A 21,041-nucleotide genomic window follows, 5' to 3' on the forward strand; every position below is an offset into this window, starting at 1 on the left:
AGGTTTCTGTACACAGCCTCTGGGCAGGGAAAACCCTGGCCCAAATACTCCCCAGGAGCTGTGGTGCTCTGAGATCCCTCGAGCAGTGAGCCTGACTCTCCACTCCAGGCATGAGGTACACTCCAGCCCCTGTCCTGTGCCTACACCCATCTGAAATGTCACTTTTTGTATCTCTTTGGACACCGCCTCCTTGAAGAAAAGGACACACAGCCAGGTCAGGGCACGCCTGTGGTGCAAGGGTTTCCCAAAAGGTACCTTTAATGTGTTTGCAGCAGCAGCAAGCAGTCAGTGCTAGTTTTGGCACCCAGAGTTAGATGTGCAGCACTACACATTAGACACCAAGTCATCCCACCCCAACGTTTGATCCATAGGAACAGAGAAAGTGAACTAAAACAGGACTATGAGCACATACAAAATCAAGTTATTTGTGTTCTATCACACTTCCAGCTGGTAATATTAGAAAAATAAACTTAAGACAGGTACTACAACACATTTTTTTTGCCAGCTGGCAAGAGTTTAAAACCCATGAGAACCCCCCTCCCCAAACTGTTGTTGTACAAAGATGAACTCACCCAGAGTAACAAAACTGCTGTACAGAAAGCATGCTCTGCATTCTCCTCAAAACACTTGGAGCCAAATCCTTTTCCCAGCCTAGAAAGTCTGGGTGTGTTATGTCCAGAAACCCTATGCAGCTCTAAGGAAGGTGGTGCAGACTAACTCACACTATTGCAGCAGAGGCAGCAGCTCACCTGTGGGGGCAATCCACTGTCCCACTCGGGCTCTAGAAACTCCAAGGCTGTCTCTTTGTTTCAATAACCATTTATCTGCCATTTGCATTTCAACAGACAAAATACTCTGCTGAGTATATAAAAACTGTTATAAAAAGGCAATTGTAAAAGATAAGGTATTAGCAGAGGCATGTCAGCTTTTTATAATAAAAAAAATAGCCATTATATCTATTTAAATAAGGCTTCTTGTTACAGATTGTTCCAGTTACTGAAGGAAACCAAGGCCTGATGAAAGAAAAAAACATTATCCCCCACAAATTTTACCCTTCCTGCCCCAAGAACACACCTCCAAGAAGTCATCCAATGTGCAAAGTGACAAATACTGGGGGAAGCTCCTGAAATGATATGCCCAGTCTAGTTTCTCTTGCGTTATCATCAAAATTTTAAAACAAAACCAAAACCTTTAAAGTTCTAAAATACACAAAAAAACCCTTCATCTCAATATTTTTTTCCAAAACAAATATATACAGCACGTTAATATGCAATATGCAAAAGCTCTGTGTTGCTGTTGGCAACATCTATGCCCTCCCCACCCCTATTCACAGGTGTACCTCTAACTGAAACACAATTACATCACTAAGCCTGTTAGTTTGAAAAGGGAATTTAATTCACTTAAAACTTGTAAATTTTGGTGTAGGGACTCCACTCATTTGACTCTGGATTGTAGACCTCAAGTGTGTTCAAGAATTCATTGCCATCAAAGCCCCCCACTGCATAAATGGTGTTGGCCACGGTGGTGATGCCAGCGTTGCTCCTGGGTGTGGTCATGCTGCCCATCATCTTCCACTCGTTCCTGGCAGGGTCGTACATCTCCACACAGTTCACCGCGTGCGTGCCATCAAATCCTCCAGCCACAAAGAGCTTGCCTGTGTGAGGAAAGGGAGCCACGCTCACTGCTCAGCACCAGCTGGCCCTGTGCTCCCACCAGGAGGCTCAACAAAGCCCCAAGGAACCCAGGTGTTGTTGCAGACCTTGGCCTGGTCAAGGTCTGCACTTAGAGGAGCGATCTGCTTTGGGTCTCCTGCCCATGACAGGTGACAGGAATTTGATTCTGAGTAAGAGCTACTCTAAGTCCAAATTCAAACAGATGCAGCTCTAGAAGCTGCACAGTGACACTTTCTGAACAAAGGGGTGGAGTAAATGCCCCGCAACCAAGAGGGTTTTTTTTTAATTAAAACTGGGCATTTAACCAGGCTCCTACTGTATTGTTTCCTGCCCAGAAAGGAGCACAGCTTGTATTCTACTCGCATCAGAGCAGGCATGAAAGGCCCTGAGGCAGCAGCCCCAGCCCTACCATCACGGACAGCCACGCCAGCGCCGCGCCGTGCCACGTTCATGGGCGCCATCAGGGTCCAGGTGTTGTTCTCGGGGTTGTAGCGCTCCACACTGTTGAGGCAGTTCCATGACTCAGCCCCGCCGATGATGTACAGGTACCCCCCCAGCTCACACACGGCTGACTGGTGCCTCCCTGCAACCAAAGCCAGCACAGTCAGCCACCAGCACCAGCCCACAGCAGCAGCAACTCAAAGGGACTTTGCTTTGGTGTAGTTTTTGGTTTGGTGCAGTTCTGCCCTTTTCTCCCCATCCCTGCCCAGTCCCCAGGGAACTTACGGATGTTAAGGGGAGCACAACTTGTCCAAGCCTTTGTTACAGGATCAAACACATCACAGTTCTTCAGTCCTTTCTGGCCATAGGGATCAGAACCACCCACAATGTACAGCTTTCCATTCAGGGCACACACTCCTGTTGGTACAGGAAAGAATGGCAAGTGAGTAAGAACTGGCTGAGTCTCCACCCCCCAGTCCGGGCACCGCAGAGGCCTCACCTGCGTTGCAGCGGTTGGTCCGCAGCTCGGGAACAGGGGTCCAGTCATCAATCTCGGGCTCGTACATCTCTCCACAGCTCAAGTCATCCGAGTGGCCATTTGACCCACCCACGACGTACAGCTGCCCCTGAGAGGAACAAACCAACACCCGTCACCTCTCAGCACACCAGCCAGCTGGTGAGCACTCGGGTAACCGTGGAACTACAGAGAAACGGCTTCTAGAGCCATCCTGTTCAGTGTGCCCTGTTCAGCTCAGCCCAGGCAAGGTCCCACAGGCTTGCTCCCCACCCCACACACCATCAGCACTGCCATCTGGAAGCGGGCCCTCGGCGTCCTCATGGGTGCGATGAACGTCCACGTGTCCTTCTCGGGGTCGTAGCACTCCACGGTGCGCAGGCACTCCTCCCTGTTGTAGCCCCCTGCAAGCGAGAGGTTACTGGCTCCGCATTCAGAGGCACCAGCCCGCCCCCGGCCCAGCACCCCTGCCCCGGCTCACCCGCAGCGATGAGCTTGCCGTTGAGCTCGGCCGTGCCCAGCCCCGAGCGCGCGTACTGCATGGGGGACATGGGCTTCTCGATCAGGTCGCTGGGCTGCATCTCGAAGCTCAGGCTCTTCAGCAGGCGCGGGGTGCTCGAGGGGGAGCTCTGGGGGCTGTTGCGGCCGTGCAGGAAGATGACGCACAGCACCCCGTCCAGCACGGCCAGGCACAGGTACGTGTTACCTGCGGGGACAGCACACCGCCACCCTAAGCACGGTGCCATGGGATGGGGCACTGAGCTGGATGCCAAAGGGGCTCTGCTGGCTGTGCCACTCCCCTTGGCAGCACAGAAACTTCGTTTTTTTCAGGTTACTGGTTTCAAAAGTCTTATTGACAACTATGCTTTAGAAACTAAAAAAGTGCTTGAAGGATGTACAACAGCAACTTAAACATATGCTGGGAGTCTCCTGGCACACACCAAGCAAACAGCTCTGTTAATTAACTATGGACTGTCTCCTTAGGATTTTCTGGGAGAATGATGACATACCATGGATTTAGTTGATAAGGAACTGAAATGTCATCCCAGTTTGGCCCAGGTACATCAGAAGCACCCTACAAATTACTTGATTTGTATCGTCAGTAAGAAGAAACACCTCAGCATTCCTTAGAGATGTGAAGGAAATCCCCAGGGAGCAGAAGGTGGCAGGTACCCGAGACGAGACCCATCTGTTAGACAACCCCTGCCCCTGTTACTCACTCGAAGTCTTCTCTGAAGCAATGATTTTCCACTCGTGTTTAGGACTCTGAACAGTAGCATTTGGAGAAAGACTTCCAGAGGAGCTGCTACTGATCTGCTTGTGATCATTCTCACGTGGTGGCCTCTTCTGCAAAATCAAAAGGCAGCTACAGAAACCTAGCCAGAGACTACAGCTCCTTCTACCTCTGCTTCTCTGAGACACTGCGTAGCTACTCCAGAGCACACTTGTCTACCACCTCCGCAGAGCAGCATTTATAGCACACCTATATTTTGAGCAGAACATCTTGCCTGCCCAGCAACAGTGGCCAAAAACCACCCTACACTTTTCTCCTGGAACTCACTTTATCCTGTGACTGCAGCTTTATACTGCTGGTGCTGGACTGCAAATCCCTGAAGTGAGTGAGCATTTCTAGCAGGATTTACAGATATAAGGAAAGAGCTACACGAAGCTGGAGAGAACTGAGCTACCACACAGGAGCCTCACTCCCAAGCTCTGCTTCTGGAACTTGAGTTAATTATATAATGCTGTTTGGAAGTGAATAAACTATTCTCTTCGTTCCCTGAAGACAAACTAATTTCACCTCAGTTCCCCTCTGTGCTCAGATTAGCTGTTTCTTGGATTTTAGTCCCTTGATACTTCCCGTTAACAAGAAATTTCTGCTTTCTTTTCATCTCCAATTAAATTTATACTGTAGCTTGCATTATTTTACTCTTATTAAGAAAAAACTCAAAATTCTCAGTTTCAGCACAGTTGGCTGGGTTGTTGAGGCTCTTCCTGAAGCACAGGAAGTTACCATGCTGTCTATACTGTTCAGCAGCAGAGTTTATGACCACAGTCGCAAGTCTGTGATGCCTGTACAGTTCCCTGGAGCCTGATCTCCATGGAAACTGTCACAAGACTTCAGAAACACATCACCTAACTCAGATAACCTCACACAGAGGAGCTGGATTGCTAAGCTCAGCTCACCATGACAAGCAGCACACTTGTAGAGAGCATTTTTTTTATTTCTGAACCTTCATCCAATTAACCACTTAGGCTCTTATCTTTAAATTGCCTCAACCGCAACAGAAAATACAAAGTTTTGTAATTTAAAAATGTAGAAGTTACAATTTTTCTAGGACTGGCATCTAGGGGATTTTTAGTGTTAGTTCCCTCAACTGTTTAGGATGTCTGAAGTTGGTGACTTTTCTTATTAGAAAGAATTGATGGAAAAATGTTGAGAAGTCCTGGTCTTAGTTTTGAAAATGAACTTTCTTAACATACACCTCTCTGCTTCTAAGCATTAAAAATGGTATCCAGGGGTGGAGAACCTGTGAATGCCTTCTAAAACCAATTAACAAACTGGAAAATTGGCTGGCTTCTCCTTTTCCTCTCATTTCACTTCTAAAATCCACATTCTGGGATGGACAGTGTTTTACACATTAGCTAAGAATTTCATGAAGGAAACTTTTGTATAAACATGTTTCACTGTTATAAAATATTACAATGTATTTGCTTCAAATTCATAAATTTAAACCAAGTTCATTTGTATAACACAGCTGCTAATTTACAACTGTTAGTCCTTTTTTATTCTTTCTATCTTAGCCTGCGTTTGTACTAAGCCATGTGGTTTTCTGGAGTTCTGAAGGATTACACCTGGTAAGAAATAAAAAATAAAACTGTAACAAAAGACCTCTCAAAAAGCACAGGAGTGATTTGCACTCAGTCAAAGCATCAGAGAGATTTGGCAGCTACACCACCAGTGCAGCTGAACAAAAGAAGCGGACGCTGGCAACTGAAGGATTAGAACTTGGATCTGAAATCTTTTTCTGGGCCCAAATTTACCAGACACATTCCCCACTGCAAGCCAAGCAGTCCGTGTTTGTCTACAGTCTCTGGGAACTCTACAAGGTCTCAGCTGACTTCCTACAGCTGAGTGCTTGTCTGCCTCTTCTTTCTTCTAACAGCAAGGATTGATTTTGAAGTCAGAATTAGAGCACTCTGTTGTGCCAAGGGTGAGAGTCAGCCCAGCCTGCCAAAGAGACAGAAGCTGAGAGCACATCATGGCCTGCAGCAGCTCCCAGCCAAACACCTTCTGCTGCATTTCACCACTACAGCACCTGCTGCCTTCTCTGCTAGCAGAACACAGGACTTCAGGCGTGCTGTAAACTGCTCCAGTCTACCTGGGGTTACCTGAGACTGTCTGCAATTGGTACCTGCACAAACTGAATGTGGTCATCATCACTGCCATACACCTCAGCCTGTCCATCTAGCAGATTTCCATCAAGCAGCTTGTGATCAGCTGAGTAGTACAGCGTTTGCACCTGCAAAAACAACAACAGAACACCCATGTGGCTGCTGTCTCTGTGCTCCTCAGCTACAGGCACATTACCCCAGGCACCACACTGCTCGTCAGCTCATCTCAAGCTCGCACAGTGGCAAAACTAAAAGGAAGCAGATGTCATGGTGGCAATCTTCAAATAGGGAGTGAAGGTTCCTTACTTTCTCAGCTTGAGAGAAATCTTCATTTTCCATGGGCTTCTGCTGTTTTCCCAGCACAGAAACATTAGACAAGCAAAACGCACATTAATTTGCAGTTACACAAATTCACAGTCTCATGCATTTTCCTTATCCCTGCACACAAGTTTTCTGCTATGAAAAATACACATATTTATCTCCATCAAAAAAGGCCAAGAGAAGCCAACAGACTCTAAAAGAAAGGTATGGGAATGAGGGAAGACAACACAAATTTAGGTTCTGGAAGAAACTGTTGTGCACCACTGAAACCAGATGCAGCTGTTTCAACGAAACGCATCTTAATTTCAACATGATGTTTTAAATTAGTTTCTCCAAGAGGAAATATACACTTGAGATTATACGACAGCATCAACATGTACTTTTGCCTAGACAAGTGTTTTTGGGGATCTTTTGTGCTTGTAATAGCAATTTTGAAAAATTTGAAGAATGTCACAAGATTTGGTAGTCTGTTTGCTGAAGCCAATTAAAAATTTTATCTCCCCGCTAATTTTGCCATTAAACACTGCCCAGGCTACATCTACCATTAGTATTCATGAGAAAAGCCATTTAACAACACACAAGTTTCAAAATAATGCATCCTGTAAAGGAGTAAGTAAACACCATTAAATCATCATGATCGTTCTCTGCCCACAGCGGATTTTCTTAGGAGCACTGGGGCAGGACTGCTGCTTCTGTACGTGTCAATACACTTGAGGCTCTTCTTGGTTCTTCAGCCTTGGTATCCTAGTTTTGTTAATAAACCTATGGGGAGATAAACCAACGGGGAGGAACAACCATTAGAAGCTTTTACCTACTGTGCATTTACAAGCAAAACCTGTAAAGGAAAACATCACCAATCTATGGCAAGTCTCAGTACCACCTCCCCAAACTAAAGCAGATACAGGCCACTCTGAGGCTACTATACAGCAACGGGGAGCAAAAAGGAAAGTGAAGACCAGACTGAACAGTGCATTCAGCTCACCTGAACACCCCCCCAGTTTCTCAGCTTAGGGGTACCTACAGCAAAATTTAAATTCTTTAGGGTCAGTTAAAAAAGTGAAGGGGGAAAAAAAAAGAAAAAAAAAAAAGGGATCATCCTTCACATTGGCTTTTTTGGGTTTTTTTTTAATGATTAATTCCAAAATCCCATTTTCTTAAAGACTAACCTCTTCCATTAGATCTTCCAGGTTGCCTCCGTTCTCCCAGATGCTGCGCTGTACCCAGTTGATTACCTTTGTGTACAATTTGCCATTGCTGGGTAGGCCAACATTGTCTTCCAGCATTATTTCAAGCTTGAGGGAGAAGAGAAAAGATTATTTACTCTGTAGGAATTCTCTGGGAATTTACTCTCTCCCTGTAGCATGCTGTACTTTACAAAGTGAGCATAACTCTCTCTTTACCACAGAACCAGAAAACACCACAAGGAGCTTTCAGCCTATGGAACTAAGAAGCACATTTAAATACAATCACCGTTTACATCTGGAAAGGGTGACAGCACATATTCTCTACAGTTAAGGTTCACAGCACTAAGAATAGGACACAGATCCAAAATTGTCACATTACTGGCAGCAGTCAATACACCAAGCTTTCCTGCCCTCAAAAGGGAAGGAAATCCTAGTTGCTCCTCAGGTTGCTTTTTGGAAATCCTGTACCAGAAGGAATTCTACAAACTGAAGCTAACCTTTAACCGTGGGAGCTTGAGAAATTCCTCCTGTTCTGAAATCTCTACAAGGTGTTCCTGAATGTAGCCATCGATCTTGTTCAACAGCCGAGAGTCTCCCATGCTGCTGGCGAAGTTCCGGTACGAGATGCAGCTCTGCAGGTCCATCTTGGAGAGCAAATAGTCACCACAAACCTTGCAATGCAAGCAGACAATTTTTATACATTTAAATTATCTATCCCACCATACAGCAGCTGTTTTCTAGCTGCAGAATAGTGACTCTGCTGTCATCCCCATGCCAGTGCTGCAAAGGGAATGTTGCCTTCTACAGGAATATGCACATCTTAAATGAAAAACGCAAGACACATTTGGAAGCTACTGACATCTGCATTGACCCCATGCTTTTCTACTGAACACCTATTCAAAACTGCTTCTCAGTCAGGTGAGCTAATGATCCCAATTCCCTTTTTAAGGGTACCCCTATCTGCGGCTAAGGGTATTTCCAAAGTCAAGCACTACCAAATTTATGTTCAGGAGTGTGTGAATTACTCTTTTTCTGACAGATTTACAGGTTTGTTCATGCTCCCAACAAAACCAAGCACAGCACTGCTGCCACAGACCTGAAGGTAAGGAATCAGCCAAGATTTAAAGCTGTTTTTCTTACATAGGTGCACAAATACAAAACATTACTTCAGGGAACACCCTGGCACCAAGACAGCTCAAGTGGAAGCAACACATCCAGCTGGCACCAAATCAATACAGTGCTAAGGAAGATCTACAGCAGCTTTGTGCTGGGCGCTTGTTCCACAGAAGCATCAGGGTTTGGCTCACTAACACCAAAAGGTGCAATGCTGTCAGCCTGGGAAGGCAGAAAGGACTTCCAGAGATCTGAGAACCGTACCTGCTTAACCCTCTCCATCTTCAACTTCTTTGCTGCAGAGTATACATCTTTCACCAGATCTTTATCAGCTTTTAACCTATTAAATACAGAAATTTACCTCTTATTATTCTGATTTTTCAAATCAAAGTCTATCCTCTCTCTAGTTACCATGAGAACTACTTACTGAGCAGTATAGGCATAATTCAACAGAACTTCAACAGCTTCTGGGTTGAGATCATCAAATTTCACATGGGAAACTCCATGACAGTCGCTGTCAGTGTTGAAGATTTCGAACAGGTAGGGACTGCAGCATGCCAGCACGGCTCGGTGCGCCAGCATCTCGTGTCCACACACCTTTACGTCAAACACAAAAAAGAAGCCCGTGTGCTGGTGAGGATTTTTTTGTAATTACCTTTGTATTTTCACAACATCAGGGCTGACTCAAGGGAGTGCTCCAATTCAATTCAATTTTTCAAATCAACAGTCTCCAGCTGAAAGTTAGCATCGCTTCTCTCAAAGTGTACCCCATTTGGATTTTTTTTAGTATGCATTTTTCAGAAAAATGGGCTTCTAAAATCTCACATCTCCCAATCTGCGAAGCAACAGCTTCATGTGGTGTAACCCCCACATCCCCCAGGCACCCCACTGGGGCAGGGCACAGGTACCTGGAGGCGGACGTCGCAGAACTGACCGCTCTTCCGTAAGGCATTGAGTTTGGCAACAGATGACTCGATGAAGTTCTCATCCTCAAACATCAAATATCCGTTGGGAATCATTTTGGTGTTGGTCTGGCTGCACATGCAATGGGCAAAGGTTACACACACAGCATTTTGCTTCAGTGCAGCACTACTAGCAACACTGTTTGCAAACAAACACGCAGGGGGCATTAATGGATTAATGATTTTCAGAGATTGAGGCCACATCCCTTCAGCAGGTACTGGGTTCAAAACCACAGGCTGAATCTGTGCCAGCTCTGTGGGAGCAAGCTGGGAACCACTGGATTACATGGATTCCCTCCCTAAAGATCTTTTTTGGTAGACCCATCCCCAGCTAACATTATTCATCACGACTTTCCGCTCCCTACCACTCTGGCCCAGCTGCATTTTTTGCAGACACAAAACCCAGCCACGCTGAAAAATAAGAACTGAGAATTTAAAGTAGCTTGTGAAGTAGAATAGATAGGTAAACATTTTCTGTTTAATTTTATGAGTAATGACTCAGTATTTTAGAGCAGCTGGAAGTCATGAAAACATTATGACCAACAAAACAGACATAATTTAATAAATTCTGGACAACAATTATGTATTTTAAATCGTCTCAAAGACAGAACAACTTCTTTTGAAGACCTCAGCCATACACAAAGATACCACCTCAGGGAGATCAGTCCAAGACTGGAAAAATAACTTCAGGAAACTTTTAATTTTTTTTTATCTGGAAGCTATTTCTTAGCTTCTTTAATTGATTCTTATTTAGTTAAGCACTTTCCAAGGAAGAAGCTAATTAAGAACACTTAACTATTACCCTTACACGACCTAACGAATTTGAAATAGCAATTTAAAACAATAAACAGATTTCTAAGTTTGAGCTGCTAATATACACAGAACTACAGTTACCTTAAAAATCTTAGAGCATATGTAGGATTCTATTAATGTTACCAGCAACAATTTTTATTTCTACCTCAACTTTAAGAAAATTCTGAAGATCACACTAAATAAGAAAACTCCAAACCAGAAGTAGTGGATTGCAAAAATCAGTAATGAAAATACCAAAGCTGCCACAAAATACTTCTACTGTAAATCCATCTATTTTAAATTCACTTACTGCTGCGAGTATTCAACCCTAAACTGGCAACAATAATCTTACTTACAAACATCCATCTGTTGTGTTTTATTAAAGAAAAGACACCAAGGTTTTAAATTTACATAATTTCAGCAGAAGTATTAACTACTGTATACACAATTAATGGTACAACTTACCAAGCAAATATATGACTGTAAATTTAAAATAGCCCAATGGTATCACTGTGTTAGAACAGAGCACTTGAGTTTCAGGCTCTCCTGACAGGGAAGATGTTTGTGGAAATGCAAAAGCAGACGTGTGTTTGCAGCTGCAATATGGATTCCAAAACTATCAGGCTTGAAGATGATGTAATATAGTCCTTATGAGCTATAGACATGAATTTCTTCTGTGATAATCATGCATCATAACCTGCAATAAAGGAGAAGGGATCCAGTAACGACAACAAATAGCGCTGCCACGTATTTCACATAAAACTTGATTCACAGTCCTGACCTAAACAAACAAGTTTTTCTTCACAAACAAGTTGGGGTTGTTTTATTGTTGCTGTTGTTTTTGGGGAGGTTTTTGGAGGTTTTTTCCCCCATAAAAAGCAAGCAGTCTGAAAAATTCCATATTGACACCAATATGTCCTCGTGCCTAATAAGAAATCAACCACATCATCGTTATGCCTCTGGAGACAAGAAAAGGGCTAAATTAGTGCTTAGGAAAAAAGTCAGAACAGCTGAATCCCATTTTTAGGCAATCCCTTACCAACTCTGTCCTTTAGCACATCCTATTATCATTATTGCTTCCACAAGTAGGTAACTCACATGTAATGCAACAGAAATTACTCCATTTTATAAAAGAACACAATCCACAAGCTTCCTACCTTCAGCTCTTCTTGTGCTCATCTACTTATAGCCTTCTTCTACTGAATGCCTAAAATTGTCTGAAGATGGATTAAGGACATGTCTGAAATGACTGGGCATGTCTCCAGTCTCCGCTACTTCCAGAAATTATAAAGTCAGGAATCTGTATGACAGCTTTCTTTGGTAAAAGGTCTCTCTGCTGGAACAGACTCTGCTGGGTTCTGGTTGAGTTCGGCACTGGCAGTGCAGACTGGGGTGGCTTTGCTGGGAATTCACATGCTGGTGGGCTCTTTATGCCAGGATTTTTTGGGGAGGGGAGAAGAGGAGGAGGAGCAGCAGCAGGGAGGGAACAGGCAACAAACACTCACTGTGGAACTTTCCATGACCCTGGTGCCACCTCAGGAAAACATCAATCACTTCAGTTCCAACACTATATTTGTATCCACAGAATAAATGCCACATTCGGAACTGGGTTTCCTAAAAATAGGTGCAGCTCATTTCTCCTTGTCAAAAACTAAAAGTGCCCTCCGTTTCAGGGAAGAGAACCTTGTGACCGTGGTGCGTGGCCAGCGCTCAGCCCAGGGTGACTTTGGCAGGAGCGGTACCTGCCTGGTGCCTGGTGCAACCCAGTAAGCTCCAGCAGGAGGCTGATTCCTGGGAGCAGCAGAGGGCATTATCCCACCACGTACCAGCTCCATGGACACTGCGCCCATTCCCACAGCTGGGCATGCAGAAGATTCCAGCCAGCACAGAACTGTGCAGGCAGAGCAAATACTCGCAGAGCTTGGCTCTGGAGCAGGCAGAGCCATGCAGTCTGGAGAAGGGAACAGCTGCTCCCGAGCACAGCAGTGTCCCACATCACGGGAACACAGCACCCGGAATGCTGGGCACTGCAGGAGCAGCACCCCTGCACACAACTTCCATCAACACACTGCACTGCCAGTGTGCTTTGCTGGGAAAAGAAATCTCACATAAAGGTGAGATTAACTAATAATAAATTAGGGTATATTCTTCTTGTAATCCTACAGGCAAGTTAAAAAGCTGACGCCAAGCCCTATTTAACAAATATTAATTAAGCATTTGGGAGTCAACACTTCCCCCGATGGTACAACTGGCATAATCACTGCAATTTTTAAAGCAAACTTCTCAAAACAGAACCCAACAGCCTGATGTCCCCACCTTCCCCAAAAATTCACCTCAACCAAAACATTTCAAGTCAAAGGACAGCTAGTCAAACTATTCTAACTAAATCCCACAATAAGCCTTGCTCAGTTTACATCTCTGGGCCATAATACATCAGTTTTAGTTCCAATGTTCTAACTCTGCCACATGTACTTGCTTGGGACCTCGAAGACCTAAGAAGGTCATCCAAAATAGTTCTGGATTGAAATGGAAGATTTGTCTGTTTGTGTGAGACACCAATCCCATGCAGATGCATTTATGTCTCTAATGGTATTGTCCAATCTGAATATCTAGGAATAGGAATATTTTGGAATTTGAACACCTTAATTACTGCCACAGAGTTTCAACGTTGTTGTGTGTGTCATGGCTAATATTATTACTCAGAACAGCATTGAACAGCACAAGCAAATTCACAACTTTTCTCATTTTGGTTTGGAGTACTGCTGCTAGAACACAACCCAAACTATCAGCCAAAATTCACCGCAAAGTCAAGAACACTGCCTATTCTGCATTAAAGGTCATAAACAGGTACTGCAAACAAACTCTTTCCTTTCAATTACTTTTTAAAATCGAAATCACTTTGTCATTACCTCCCCCTCCTTGCTTATACTCCCTTTTAGCTCAGCACATGAAGAACTCTGTGACTTTTATTATAATTATCCAGGATTTTAAATTTTTTTAAGCCAAGTGAGATGTTCCCATGACTATCAGCCAGGTAAAGCCTGGTGCCTCTGATACCATGACTGTTCAAGCTCCATTCAAATGCACTTCTATAAACACATTAAAGCTACAGAATTATCATCCCAGAATGAGAACAAGATATTCCACTGGAGAAAACTCCTACTTGAGAGTAGCTGTTCCCTTACTATTAAAATGATGCAAAAAACTAAAGAGTAATGCATAAACCCTGGATTTTTGTTGTAATTTTAACAGTAAGGACTGGTACTGGTGTTGGGGCTGGAGACGCCCTTGGATCAAGAGCCGATCACACTGGGCTCAGGCAGGCTTGAAGTCACGGAACATCCACATGGTGTGTTCTGGCACCCCAGCTGTTCCCAGGCACAGGAATGCAAGGACTCAAATGTCTGCCCAGCTGCTGGATTTTAAACACAACCTTGTTGTAGTAACTGTGTTTCCTGAACGCCTCATGTTGTGCACCAACTGAGATTTTCCTTTGCCATGTACGTGTACCACTGGACCGTGAGCGAGTCACAGCTCATCATGCACTCAGAGATAAACTGGATGCACATCCTGACTTCTAGAAAGGAGATTCCCTCCTTTTGAACTCCTCTATTTCACTGCTGCCCATTTAAAACTGCATTTAAGAAAACCCACCTAAACAGCAATGACACTGAGACACAGTGATCCTCAGTGCTGCCTTAGGCGTCTCCCCCGCAGAGCCTCCTGCAGGAGCTGTGGTCTCAGGTGACCACCAAGACAAAAAGTCCCAGAGGCAGTCACCTTGCCCATGACCTAACAACAAAGGACCATCTATTTTACCTCTCATCTTTTATACAGCCCACTTTCCATGTGCAGCATTTGCTGTGCCAATTCTGCACAAACCTTTTTAGTCAAATTAATGTACTACTTCTTCAACTCACAGGTAAAGCCCTACTTTGGGGGAGATACTTGATAATCTTTTGATTTAACATCAATACTTGCTGATGTAATGACAGACACTTGATTGACACTTGTGAAACAAAAATGGAATTTAACACCCAGCTGGAGCTTTCTGGCTTGTGACAGCCCAGCTCAGAAGAAATGTAGGTCACACCTACGACTGCTCACAGTCCATTATCTGTATTAGAATATAAAACCAAACACCCTCAAAACATTTATTTCATACATTAGCTTTTATTTATGGTAAAAACACATCATATTTTATGTCTGAGTCTGCATTTGGGCAGGACACTGAAGACAAGACATTTATTAACATACTTTACACCACTGAAGAGGCCCAACCTCTTTACACCAGTAATCTACAGTAAGACTCAGAATTTACAACAATTTTGTTTTGCTTATTCACTTTTCAGTTGCTTTCCATTTAAGATTTAGTCTCACTGATAATTATGACTTATAGACAAAATTGTTCTATTTCACTGCACATCAATCTTAGTCATGCTCCCATGCCAATAGTGAGGACAGGGAGAGGGAAAATGGAATATTTGCTATCACTGGTTAGGAATTGAGGAGGAATGACAGAGTGCTGTGGCTATTTTCCAAAATCTCTTACATGCAGCCCGGGAAGGTGCAATGCTTGGACTACCCTCTATAGAAAGCAAGCCCAGAGAGCTCTTCCAAACACATTTATGCATGCAGACTTTAAAAATTTATAAGCAGCAGGCTTCATGCTTGAATGTTACTGCTGTTCCAGGGACAACCCTCAGCTGTAACACTCCGGCTGTAACACTGTTCAGCACTGGCTTCCAGGACTGGCCTCCCACGCTTCTAAGCCCTAGCTCTGGTCATTAGTTCCCTTTTCAAACTGGTTCTGCCTTTCCTCTCCCTTCCCACTTTATACTTTTGCTGTTGTTGTCACAGTCCTTATCTACATCTCTTTTTCAACCTTCTGCCTCACATTCACTCTACTAAAATCTGAGTTCTTTCCTCCCCTTTGCCCACCTCCTGTGTCTATTTTTTTCTATTAACACAGACTTCCCACAGTTCTCCAAACATCTGTCGCACAACCAAATCACTGAGTTTTGTTTATATGTCCTCCTTGTCTTCCACCCCCATTCTGGGCAGTTTTTGCCTTTCTCACCATCTCCTGCTCCTTAAGAATTCAAGGTGATGAAAATAAAATCAGACAATTACAGCAGCTAACACACAGCTTCCTAACTGGAAAGTATTCCCTGACTGCTGCATCCTGCGCTCCAGGAGTCAGGCTTGTGGCTATAAAATCTGCTTTTGAAAATCAAATCAATCTCACCATCAAAATACCACATCCTGCTTGCTTTCTTATTTTCTAGCTCTGACAGAAGAGAATAGATGTAGTGTCTGCACACCCATCACGGCAAACAAGACAAAAAAAGTCCTCCCTTCACAAACCACACAAACAAGGAGTGACATGAGACTGTATTTCCATTAGTCTATCACCACACATCTCCTTAGGAAATAACTCGGATGTTTTGCCTCTCACTGCCAGTATTTTTCTACCCTGCATGAAATTACAGCCAATTCAGGTTTTATTATCTGTGGGAATGCTGGGTGAAGGAACAGCAAAAGTGCCAATGAAAAGGCATTTTCTACCTTGAAGCGCCTCTAAAAATTCTAAAAAACTCTGGAAACTGGTGAATGCACGCAGAAAATACTGTACACCTTCCCAGCCACCCCGCAAAAAACCCTAAAAAAACCCAAAACCAAACCGCTCTGGTCATTCGCCCTCATCAGCTTTCCCCAGAAGCACTAATGTGAGCTGACAGCCACTGTTTTTGCTTTATTATCTCCCACTTCCTAGAACTGGTATAGATGACAGGGAGGGTCATGGCATTGGCAAACAGCTATCAGCACACGTTGCTCATCCCGGAGCGGCTATTTCCTCCAAAGTCCAGGATTCCCGCGATTCTCTTTTTCTGCCCCCCGCCATTCACGGTACGGGTTTAGGAAGATGCCTCTCCGCGGCTGCAGCGTGGCGCTGGAAGAGGCAGCGCCTGACCTTGGCCCCGCACCCGTGTGCGTGGGGAACCCGGGAATTCCCGCCTGGGGGCTACACCGGGAGCTACCCCGGCCGCCGGGGCCCGCCCGTTCCCCCGGCACGGAGGGAGCGGCCTCACGCCCTTCAGGCCATGCGGGCAACTCCGCGGCCCAAGAAAACGGGCCCCGAACAAGCAACAAAAGCGCCGCGGGGCCGCAGGGGCTGCGGTTCCCCGAGCGCGGGGCGCCCGCCCGGGCCGCCGCCTCCGCCCGCCGCCCAGCGCCGAACAAAGCGTGGCCGCACGGCCCCTGCCCGGCCCCCGCCCGCCGTACCTGGTGCCTCTGGGCGCGGACGGCGCTGAACATATTGGGAGCCTCCAGAATGCGGGGGAAGAAGACTCGCAGGCGCAACCCCGACTGGCCGGGAAGGAGCAGCGGAGGAACAGAGGGAGCGGAGAGCGGAGGGCGCGGCGCTGCCGAGGGAAGGCGGGAGCGAAGTGGGTAAGCGAAGCCACGCGAGCTGCGGACACACGCAAAGCGCTGCGCCCCGGACCCTCCTCCTCCTCCGGGAGGCGGGAGGAGAGCGGGGAGGGGAGGAGGCGGTGCTGGGGCGGCCACGGTCGGCTCCGCTCGGCCGCGAAACGAGTCCGGCCGCCCCGCCCTCCGCGGCCCCTCCGCCTCAGGGGCGGCGGGAAGAGGCGCCGGGCCCGTCGGGGCTGAGGCGGAGGAAGCGGTGGGGCGGGAGCGCCGTGCCCGTTTCGGCCCGTACCGGCTGCTGCCGTGAGTGTTGGTTGCAGCACTCAGCCACGAGCACAACTGGTTTAGTAGGCTTTCCCTTTCGGACCTGGCGCTGCCTGTTCTCCTCAGCCATGAGATCCTCCCTGCCGTGACACTCCCTCAGCCGTGACTCTACCATAGCCATGTCAGCACCTCAGCCACAGGTCTCCATCGGTCATTACTCCTCTTCAGCCACAACTCTCCCTCACCCGTTTGACCCCCTCATCCATTGCTCCCCCTCAGCCATGGCTCCCTCTCAGTCATGAACCCCCTCAAACATTGCTCCCCCTCAGCCATGGCTCCCTCTCAGTCATGAACCCCCTCAAACATTGCTGCCCCCTCAGCCATGCTGCCCCCTCAGCCATGGCTCCCTCTCAGTCATGAACCCCCTCAAACATTGCTTCCCCCTCAGCCACAACACTACCTCATCAATCTGGGCTGTAGTTCAAGGCATTATATCTGTTTGACCAAAAAAATACTGTGTCTAATGTTAGGAACTCTCCCTGGGAGCTTGCTCTCTGTGTGAGGCCATGACAGCTTCATCCCACCTCACCCCATCACCCTGGAGTCCCTCTGGGAATGCCATTTTCCAGATGAACAGCTGGATGAGGAATTCACCCACACACTCTTCAGGATAAATTCTGTCTTTCCAGGGAAATTAATTTTTAAACATCCCTGCTGATAAACGAGGGGTATTTGAAGCCATGTCTCTTTGTTACATGTTTGCATGCAAGCTCCTGATTCATGACTGGGCCTGAGAGCTGCTGTGAGATGATCATAAATAATCCATGGGCTGGGTAAAGTCTGAGGATCCATGTTTGCTTCCTGATTTAAAGTGCCAAGGTCACCTGGAAAGCCGTGTACACTTCCCTGTGCAACCTCCCTGAGTGCTTCCTCTGGATTCAGAGGCTGCCTTGGTCAGGAAATGGGAAACCTGTAGATTACGTTAGATACACCTTCAGTGTCTCAGCTGCGCAATGTACGTGATATTTTGTCATATATTGTAAAATTTACCCATTTCTCTAACACTCTTCAAGAATCTCAGTGGAGAAGCATGTTTCAAAACACTTAAGTTGAGCCATTCGGAGGTTTCATGCATAAAGTGCTTTAAAATACTGACACTAATGATCTTGTCTTATCAGAAGCAGGCAGAGGAATTAAGCTGTAGGTGTATTCCTCACCAGTACATATATCTCAGCCGCAGCTTAGCCCTCTCCAGTTTCTCACCTTGCCTGAAGCAAACGGCAATCCCAACTTCCCACCTCTCTGAGACATTCTTACTGCCTCTTTTCAGCTTTTAAATCACCAGCCACACCTCAGGGCTGCCTTCCCACTCTGCTTTCTTTTTGAATGAAGTTTCTTATCAGGGCTCTGTTAATCAAAGGCAAAGCTGGGAGGGAGCAGGAGGTAAAGGAATGATGATCAAATAGACCGGTGCTGGGATGTTACTTAATTAAGTAAATCTCAACATTATGCAAGCTGTTCTTCCAGTTTTTTTAGGGATGGAGATGCCTTTATGAATCACCATCAATTTTCATTGTCAGCCACCACATGTGATGTCAGAGAGTAGGAGCCGCAGCTTCCCTACAGCACAGTTAGCAGATGAGTGTTCCCAGTTCTTTTCCCATGGACCCTCCTGCAGAGCAGGGCTAGGCCAGGAGCTCAGCTCTCCTTTGGCCCAACTGTGTTCTGATCATCCAAACTCACTCCCACTAAAAAAAAGGTTGTTTTTTTTCCCTCTGCTCCTTGCTGTGCAATCAACATGAAATTATTTTAAATCATTAAAACGCCCTTACTCTGGATGAAATCCTGTGCTGATGGAAGGTACTTCTGTGACAGGCAAATACCTTCATTCCAAATGGCTAGAAACTTTGCAAAACTTCCCAATCCAACCTGTGCTAAATCTTAATTGCTTTGTAAAGAAGAACAATGGGTTGAGATGATACCAAGTGATTGAGTTACCAGGAGCTGAATCAGAACTAATTGTTATGTGTGTGTAGGTTCTGGGTGTTCTGCATCCCTGTTGTCTCCTGACATGGAAAATACAATGTAATGCCTGGAAAGCCCTCTTGCTTGTCATCCAAATGGTGTGTTCCCTCTTGGTCAGGTGTTTGTAGGTGTCCCTGATTGTGGCTCTTTTGCTGGTTTCCACCATGTTTCATCCAAAGATCTGATGTCTCTGGGTATTGCAAAGGCTTAATGTTCTAACATCAAACTCTGCTTCCTATAGAGCTTTGTCATTAAAACCACCTGAGAGGAGAAAATACTGTATTTGGTTAGAGCAAAATATGTGGCTTGGATTACTGCACTAAAAATGGAGGAAGTATAGAAAAATATATGTCACTCTTAGAAGTGAGAATAAGGCATTTTTTTTTCTCTTCATAAGCTGCTCTACAAAATGTTTTTAAATTCAGAGTCACGTAGTGTTTCTCTGTGGACATGAACTAGCACAGCTCAGTGCAGTGCAGCACCACCAGCCAGAGAATCCAGTCCCTGCTTTTATTTTAAATAGAAAATTGCTTTTTATGAATTAACAGAATGCTTTGTGAAACTATTTAGTTCAATATCCTTTATTATGTATATATTTAAAAAATATATATAGAGAGATATGTATTGCAGTTGAAGTTTGTTTGTGTTCTGTGTAATTATAACTTCCACCAATATACTCATTCCATAACTTTTCCTTCCTGTACTCCAGAAGAGTTTTTGATAATTCATTCTGGTTGCAAAAGTACTTGTGTAGAACATGTTTTGTCAGTGCCCTGGCTCTCAGAGTCGTTAGCAGTGACATTTTAATGGTGTTTGGGATGGGTTGGAATTAATGGTCCATGTTGGACTCTTCTCTGTACATTCTGGAACATCATTTGCCATCTGGCTGGCTGATAAGAGTTGCTCTGAGCAGGCCCGTTCATCTCCTTTCCTTCCCTGTGGCAAACAGTGATAGTCTTGGATAAATTCTTTACATGGGAGCAAAGAATGTAGGACATTTATAAGCGCTATGAAGGAGTATTAAAAGACACAGGTTTCATTGCCACGGCCTTAGATCTTAATGAGAGGTTTTCTATCAAATCTTTGTTCATCTTTCTTGAGCAATGTAAACAACTTCCCTCCTTCATTTCAGGAGACACCATTCTTCCACCACAGTCACCTTCCTTGATTTGTGTTGGACAGAAAGCCAGAGACTGTCTGCCATACCAAGGCTATAAATTGTCTTATTTCCATTAAGTAAACAGAAATCTCCTTAATTAATTCAATTGGATGAAGTCCATAGGAAATGTTCAGAGGATTCTGATAGAGCCACTAGTTAATGTCATTAAAAAAGCCATTCTTCTGACTACCTATCCTTGAAGGATCAATCTTTCCATCTCAAAGACACAGCTTTTGGGATGAAGCCTCATGTGAAATCCCAGCTGCAAATATATCTTGCACAGAGAAAACAGTTACCGTTTTAGAAAAAATTACAGCTTTCATAACTCTTCCAAGACAATTCTCCCCAGGCAACTGTCAGCAGATCCATTCTGGGCATGGAGATACTGCCTTTATTTTTATTAAAAGTTATTTTTCCTCAGCCCGAGACAGTATTTAACTAAGATGTAACATCAGTTCAGAACTATGGATGTGTTCACAAAGCAGTACTTGTCCTGTCCTCATTCTTGAAGCAAACAAATCCAAAGCTGATATTCAGATCTGATTCCTAAGGTTTGTGGTGGCACATTTGTGAATGCCCTGTCCCTGGAAGTGTTCAAGGCCAGGTTGGACAGGGCTTGGAGCAGCCTGGGATAGTGGAAGGGGTTGGAACAAGATGAGGTTCCCTTCCAACCCAAACCATTCTGGGATTCTGTGATTTTTAGGAGAGCAGACTAAAGTCTAATCATTTTGACTTTGCATGTATGCTCAAGAGCTCCTAATCTGGAAT

At 45.2% G+C, this 21,041-nt stretch overlaps 1 protein-coding gene across 3 annotated transcripts; it reads right to left on the reverse strand.

Moving 5' to 3' along the window:
* Nucleotides 1-227: 227 nt before the first annotated feature.
* IVNS1ABP (influenza virus NS1A binding protein) lies at nucleotides 228-16,922 on the reverse strand (the record flags this gene model as incomplete). Of its 3 annotated transcripts, none has more annotated exons than XM_084211891.1 (15): nucleotides 228-1,654; nucleotides 2,083-2,256; nucleotides 2,400-2,531; nucleotides 2,614-2,740; nucleotides 2,911-3,032; nucleotides 3,110-3,334; nucleotides 3,849-3,975; nucleotides 6,045-6,152; nucleotides 7,512-7,637; nucleotides 8,027-8,200; nucleotides 8,907-8,982; nucleotides 9,070-9,239; nucleotides 9,551-9,677; nucleotides 10,862-11,093; nucleotides 16,682-16,922. In XM_084211891.1, 13 exons carry the CDS (start codon nucleotides 9,659-9,661, stop codon nucleotides 1,401-1,403), a joined length of 1,926 nt encoding a protein of 641 aa, XP_084068017.1. In that variant the 3' UTR covers nucleotides 228-1,400. The 3 variants fall into 3 exon arrangements, with proteins under 3 accessions (XP_084068017.1, XP_084068016.1, XP_084068015.1); XM_084211890.1 differs by lacking the exon at nucleotides 16,682-16,922 and adding an exon at nucleotides 11,554-11,806; XM_084211889.1 differs by lacking the exons at nucleotides 10,862-11,093; nucleotides 16,682-16,922 and having other exon boundaries at nucleotides 9,551-9,685.
* Between the last annotated feature and the right edge of the window lie 4,119 nt (nucleotides 16,923-21,041).

The sequence above is a fragment of the Fringilla coelebs genome, assembly GCF_963513975.1.
Source record: "Fringilla coelebs genome assembly, chromosome: 9".
Taxonomy (NCBI): Eukaryota; Metazoa; Chordata; class Aves; order Passeriformes; family Fringillidae; genus Fringilla; species Fringilla coelebs.